Source organism: Acomys russatus, chromosome 11, assembly GCF_903995435.1.
Source record: "Acomys russatus chromosome 11, mAcoRus1.1, whole genome shotgun sequence".
Lineage (NCBI taxonomy): Eukaryota > Metazoa > Chordata > Mammalia > Rodentia > Muridae > Acomys > Acomys russatus.
Window position 1 is genome coordinate 57,637,774 of NC_067147.1, and position 7,211 is coordinate 57,644,984.

The window sequence follows — 7,211 nt, forward strand, 5'->3', positions numbered from 1 at the left end:
TCGAGTCACCACCATTCCTGCCCTGGATCCCAGGCACTTTACTTAACCCTAGGGTTAAGTTTGCCATCTCAGCAAGTCTGAGTAGACTCCTGGTTTATTGTTATAGTTGTCATAATAAGAAAAACAAATTTAAATTATTCTACAAAGTCAAGTCATACGTTACCTTCCCCATCCTGGGCATGGCTACTGGGATATGTGCAGCACCAGCTGACACAGAGTACTGCAAGGCATCCTCGGGCTGGGAGATAACCACATTCCTGACCCTCCCGTCCCCCAAGATGACCATACTGTGTCTTTTTCTACAGTTGACTAGTCGGCAAAATGTTGCTTCAAATGCAGGAGCTGACACTGATTTCTGTTGAGTCCCATCTTGTCAGTTCAGCCTATCACTCTACCTTAAGATTAAAAAAAAAAAACAAAAAAAACAAAAAAACTTTTTCATCTGCCATCAGAGAGACTATTACATAATGCTCCTTCTAGCTTTAGTCTCCCATAAAACTGACATGGCGAGCCGGGCGTGGTGGCGCACGCCTTTAATCCCAGCACTCGGGAGGCAGAGGCAGGCGGATCGCTGTGAGTTCGAGGCCAGCCTGGTCTACAAAGCGAGTCCAGGACAGCCAAGACTACACAGAGAAACCCTGTCTCAAAAAACCAAAAAAAAAAAAAAAAAAAAAAACTGACATGGCAGCTGATGATGTACCTTCAGTCAAGACATGTAAAAAAATAAAATAAAACGGGGGCTGGAAAGATGTTCAATGGTTAAGAGCTCATAACTCCAAGTCCAGATTCACCCGGCCCCTGCGGGCACACGTGGGAGACATACTCCAGAAAGTCTAGTAAGTAGACTAACTAACCACCAACTAAATTCCCTACATCCTAGGTCCTCGCTTACCCACAAGAAAAGCCCGAATTTCTTTAGAAGATAGAAAGGAAGCCCAGATTCCCACCTATCACTTCCTGGTAGACCCATCTAAGCATAGCCACGGGTGTGTGTGTGTGTGTGTGTGTGTGTGTGTGTGTGTGTGTTGACACGCAGTTCTTCTGAAACCCAGGTCTTAGTGTCTTTATTACTTTCCGTGCATAAGTGATCGCCTAACTGATCTATACGGTTTTCTTTTTTCCGTTTGTTGGAGGCAGGGTCTCACTAAGAGGCCTTTGCTGGCCTGAGCTCATTATGTAGATCAAGTTAGCCTGGAACTCAGAGATTCTCCTGCCTCTGCTTCCCAAGTGCTAGGATTTAAAGGCGTGAGGTCTGTGGTTTTCTAAAACCTGCCTTCTTTCTTTCCTCCTTTTGAGAACCCTTCAGAACCACATCTTCAAGATCATTCAAGAATACCGTGTTGTTCTAGGCTCATAGTAGTGGGCACGGCTTTAGATGCCCACTCAGCCTAGAACACGTGTGTGCCTTTCACTCTCACACTGACACTGTAAATAACTCTATTAGCTGCAGTATTCCTAGTCCTGCCCTAGGTCTCTTCACTCTCATCTCACAGGCCAAACTTCCTAGCCCCGTGCTTTCAGCTCTCTCAGTCTCACTCCTCCTATAGCAGCTGAAGGGATAGTACAAAAAACGTTAAATCAGATCATCTCTCTTGAAGATTCATCATAACCTAAAACTATCCACGCTCTAGCCTACCCGAGGGCCTTCTCCTATGTACACTCTGCTTTAAAACATTCTTTCTTCAGACTTCTGTGTGGTAAACCGAGCTTTCTAGTCTCACCACCTCAGGTGCCTACACTAATTAAACTTGCTGAAGTGGTAACTGCATTCTTCATGTTTTTAGCATACACTTACCACAGCCATAGCACCACAGCATGAGTTTCATTTGCCACTGCATCTTTCTTTCTTTTCTTTTACTTTGTTTTTCAAGACAGGGTTTCTCTGTGTAGCCTTGGCTGTCCTGGGCTCACTTTGTAGAACAAGCTGACCTCAAACTCACATGGATCCGCCTGCCTCTGCCTCTCTGAGTGCTAGGATTACAGGCTCAGTGTGCCACTGAGCCCAGCCCCACAGCACTTCTGAAACAGCAGATACTTGGGAACACTGTGGTCTTACCCAAACCACATGTGGTAGAGCGACAGCTATGACCCTAGCATTTGGGAGGTGTAGACAGGGGAGAGGAAAGCCTGCCTGCCTAGAGGATAGGCCCAGGTTCTAGAATGGTGCTATTTTGAGTCCTGCTTTATATCAGAAGTTGGAAACTGGGGGCCAGCCACCGAGATATCTCAGTGGGGAAAGTCTCTTGCTACCAAGCCTGACAGCCTGAGCTCCACGTCTTGGCTTTCATAGAGAGCACAGACTCCCTGAAGTTGTCCCTTACCTCTGCGGATATACCACAGCATGCAGACAGACAGCCACACTCACACATACATACACGACTTTTTCAATGGAGACTGGCCATGTGTGAGAACTAGCGTGGCGCTGGGGTATTTAGGAATCATCTACTGTCCATAATCACTAACAATTTCCATCTTCAGTCGATGTTTTACAGAAGTACTCCATATTCTATGTGATGTCCCTGTTGGGCTAGGGAGATGGCTCAGCAGTTATGAACACTGGCTGTTCTTCCAGTGGACCGGGGTTCAATTCCCAGCACCCACATGGCCGCTCACAACCATAAATCAAGTTCAAAGGGAGCCAAGACCCTCTCTCAGAAAAACATGCCGACAAAACACCAATGCACATGAAATAAAAATAAGTCACAAAACAAAACTGTCCCTAACTTAGAATCCAGAGAAAGAAAGCATCCTTTGTCATCCTCCCCTCACTGGCCAGTCCTAGAATTGACGCTGGTTCTATTTCAGTGCCACCCAGAGACCGCCCATGGGAGCTGCTCCACTTACAGCCCCTCAGCAAGCGCGCTGACATCCATCCAGAAGACCCGCTTGTTCTAGCCCATCTTCACCAGCTCTGCCTTCCTCCCACCCCCCCCCCCACCCCACCCCCGCTCCGTTTCTGAATAACCAGTAAATAAATACGCTAGAGCCATTCCTTCCCCTGTCTAGCCCACTTAGGGCAGACTCACGAAAACCAAAAACAAGAAAACAAGCAAGCAAAGCTGGAGCTTTGAGGGGAACTGGCCTGCCTGAGCTGTTATTAGAGGACACCAGCAGAGCCCCCAAACCCTGAGGCCATGCTCCAAACACTGCCAACAAGCTGACTTTGCGCATCACCAGGCCCACTTCTCTCACACATAGGCTGCCCCAAGGCAGGTCAATCCTCACGCTGTCTTCAACATTCTCTTGGCTTCTATGGGTCTCTCCCCACATAGGTGTGATTCCACACAAATCACGGTGGAACAGGAGGAGATCTCTTCAGTCCTCCTGCCCCTGCTACTCGGGCACTGCCAAGATAGTCAGAAGTCACAGAACTGAATAAGGCAACACTTGATTAGGTTCCCTTAAAGGGCTGTGAGAGACTAGTGAATGGGGGAGGGGGGGCATGCCCTTGTATGTAAAAATAAGCAGCCCTCTTAGCCTGCCAATTTAAAGCCAGACCTGCTCCAGAATACTGCTAAATAAGCCACACCTTGGCACACTCACGATGTTCTCGGGCTCCCTCCCTGAACCTTACCAATTCAATTAATTTAACTTACATGATGTCTTTGCTAGGATTACGATTGTTGCAATGAAACACCATGACTAAAAAGCAAGTTGGGGAAGAAAGGGTTTATCCAACTTACACTTCCATATCTCAGTGCATCATCAAAGAAGTCAGGACAGGAACTCAGACAGACAGGAACCTGGAAGCAGGCTACTCACGGGGGGGGGGGGGGGGGGGGGGGCTTGCTCAGCCCAGGGATGGCACCACCCACAATGGTCCAGACCCTCCCCCATCAATCACTAATTAAGAAAATGCCTTACAGGCGGATCTTATAGAGGCGTGTTCTCAATTTAGATTCCCACCTTTCAGCTAACTCCAGTTTGCGTGCCAAACTGACCTAAGACCACCACACACGACACATGCCAACATTCAGGGCTCTGCAATGCAAGCTCATGCCCAACCCAGTTCTCTTTCCAGAGCAGACTCCAAGGATGCAGCCTATCCCTGCACCGCCCTCCGACTTATAACTGGGCCTCCCGTTTCCTCTTACTTTGCTCATTCAGCAGAGTGCTTGCCTTCCAAATCCAAGGCCCTGGGTTCGATCCCCAGCACCAGCCCGTTAAGCCTGCACTTAGCAAACACTGAGCAGTTTCTGGAGAGAATGCTGTGTCTCTGACCCACTTCTGGGGTGCAACAACCATGGCCCACCCCAACGCGCCAATTCTCCTCGGGGATGAAAGACTTTATTGTTTACACTCAAGTTGAAGGATTTCAGACAAACTACCCTGAAACTCGCAATCACACTCGAAATCTACTCCAGAGAGTCCAAGCCCTCCGCAGCCATCCGGGCGTCCAGCTTCAGACTCCCTGGACGGGTTTGTCATTCTTGGGGGGGGGGGGCAGTAAGAAACGCCTCTGCCTCAGTTTCCCTACTGAGCCGGGTCACCGTAAGGCTCTGGGAGACCCAACGGGGACCGCGCCATCGTTCTCCTCGCCTGGAGACCGGTGTCCGTTACGGCGGCTTGGCTCGGGCCTCGCTCCCGCGCAGCCGCCCTCCAGCCCGGGCCTCAAGCCGCGGCCTCGCGGCCTGGTCCCGCCAGGCGCTGAGACGGCCAGGCCCCGGGGCCGCCCCGGCGCCTCCGCGCAGGCAGGCCGGGCCGGCATGGCGCCGCTCCTCAGCCTCCCGGCTCCCGCAGCCCGCCAAGCCGCTCGCCCTCACCTCACTCCCAGCCTCCAGCCGCAGCCACTCGCCGTCCATCCCCAGCCGCCGCAAGCACCAGGTCCGGCCGGCCGCGAGCTGCCCCGAGACCAAAGGGTCGGGCTCGCCCATAGCCCGCTCGGCACCGGGGCAGCGCTCAGCAACCACCGAAACTCCAGCCTGGGTTCCAGCCGTCTGCCGGGCGCCTCTCCCGCACCATAACTACACAACAGACAGAAGCAATCGCCCGGGGATCGCCGACGCAGCGAACGCCGGCCCGCCCCTGAGCCGGGAGGGACGGCGGTGCGCGTGCGCAACGGGAAGGCCGCGCCCGCAGGCCGGAAGGGGGCAGGTGTAGCCCAGAAGGATGAGCCTAACGCTTGCTGCGGACTGGATGGATCACCGAGCGAGGTTTTGTCTCCCAAATCCAAAATCTTTAAAAATAAACTATACGGCTTGGAGGATGGCTCAGCGAGTACAGTCGCCTGCTGCCAAGTCTGGCGACAGGAGTTTGATCCTCAGCCTTTACCTACATGGTAGCTGGAGAAAACGGACCCTCTCGAATTGGCCTCCGACCTGCACATGCGCCCCCATGGCGGGTTTGTGTGTACACACGAATACTTAAATTAAAAATTACAATGGCCAGGAGTGATGGTGCACGCCTTTAATCCCAGCACTCAGGGAGGCAGAGGTAGGTGGGGAGGCCAGCTTGATCTACAAAGTGAGTCCAGGACAGCCAAAGCTACACAGAGAAACCCTGTCTCAAAAAAAAAAAAAAAAAAAAAAAAAAAAACCTTTAAAATCTCATTCGTTCTTCTGACTTTTTCCAACTACATTCCCTGGTCCCTTGCTGGGATGCTGGAATACTAAATTGAAGCTATTAATGACAATAACTTCAGGGACATGTGGTCATGGGGAGCAGGGACTGTGGATCACAGCCATTTGTGATCTTGGTGTCTGTGAAAGCTTGTTCAGGACACCCCTCAGATAGGTACAAAGCTCCACACATGCTCAAGACTTAAAATTATTTTTAAAAATGTGCATTGGTGTTTTGCCTGCATATATCTCAGATCCTCTGGAACTGGAGTTACAGACAGTTAGTGTCAGGCGCCATATAGGTGCTTGGAATTGAACCCAGCTCAGCTGGTACAGCAGCCAGTGCTCTTAACCATTGAGCCATCTCTCCAGCCCCAAAGGTTCTTATTTAAAAGGGCAGAACTGGTGCTTCAGAAACAGCTCAGTGGGTAAACTGTGTGCCACAAAGGCATGAGGACCTAAGTTAAATCTTTCGAGCCCACATAAAAGCCAGCAGTGGGAGTGTGCATCTATAGCTTTAGTTATGTTCCTATGGAGTGTGCATTTTTGGTTTTAGTTACGTTCCTATGGAGCGCGCATCTATAGCTTCAGCTACGTTCCTATGGAGCGCGCATCTATAGCTTTAGTTACGTTCCTATGGAGCGCGCATCTATAGCTTCAGCTACGTTCCTATGGAGCGCGCATCTATAGCTTCAGCTACGTTCCTATGGAGCGCGCATCGATAGCTTCAGCTACGTTCCTATGGAGCGCGCATCGATAGCTTCAGCTACGTTCCTATGGAGCGCGCATCTATAGCTTCAGCTACGTTCCTATGGAGCGCGCATCTATAGCTTCAGCTACGTTCCTATGGAGCGCGCATCGATAGCTTCAGCTACGTTCCTATGGAGCGCGCATCGATAGCTTCAGCTACGTTCCTATGGAGCGCGCATCGATAGCTTCAGCTACGTTCCTATGGAGCGCGCGTCTATAGCTTTAGTTACGTTCCTATGGTGGAGACAGGAGTACCCCTGGAAGCTTGAAAAGGACGACAACAACAAAAGGTTTCAAGGTGGAAAGGTAGGGAGTGAAACCTGAGGTTGTCCTCTGATCTCCACACACAGTGGCACATGTACACACACCACACACATTAATTTAGCAGCAGATCCAGGAGTGGTGGCTATAATCCCCGCATAAAGAAACAAGATGGGCTGGGCGTGGCGGCGCACGCCTTTAATCCCAGCACTTGGGAGGCAGAGGCAGGCGGATCTACTGTGAGTTTGAGTCCAGGACAGCCAAGACTACACAGAGAAACCTTGTCTCGAAAAACCAAACCAAACCAAAACAAAACAAAAACACCAAGACAAAACACCAACCACAACAAAACAATAAGATAGGGCCTGCCAGGTGGCTCTGCAGGTGAAGGTGTTTGCCCCCGGACTGATGACCTGGGTTAGATCCCCAGGACCAACATAATCAAGAACTCCTGCAAATGGTCTTCTGCCTGTCACACATATGCTCCCCATGTACACGTGCTCCTACACTCTAATTCCGTGTACTTACTATCTGTGTGTAGGATACACAAATGATGTGGAGGACAACTTGCGGGAGGCGGCTCCCTCTGTTCGGCATGTGTATTCCTGGGACTGAACTCAAGCTGCCAACTTTGGCAGGAAG

General features: G+C 50.7%; 1 protein-coding gene across 1 annotated transcript in view; it reads right to left on the bottom strand.

Moving 5' to 3' along the window:
• Positions 1 to 5,019, bottom strand: part of Rnf8 (ring finger protein 8) — a 29,603-nt gene extending 24,584 nt beyond the window's left edge. Inside the window, exon 1 of the mRNA XM_051153398.1 lies at positions 4,764 to 5,019. Within this exon, the coding sequence (XP_051009355.1) occupies positions 4,764 to 4,874 (111 nt within the window). The 5' untranslated portion in view covers positions 4,875 to 5,019. The remainder of the gene's footprint in view (positions 1 to 4,763) is intronic.
• Positions 5,020 to 7,211: the final 2,192 nt, after the last annotated feature.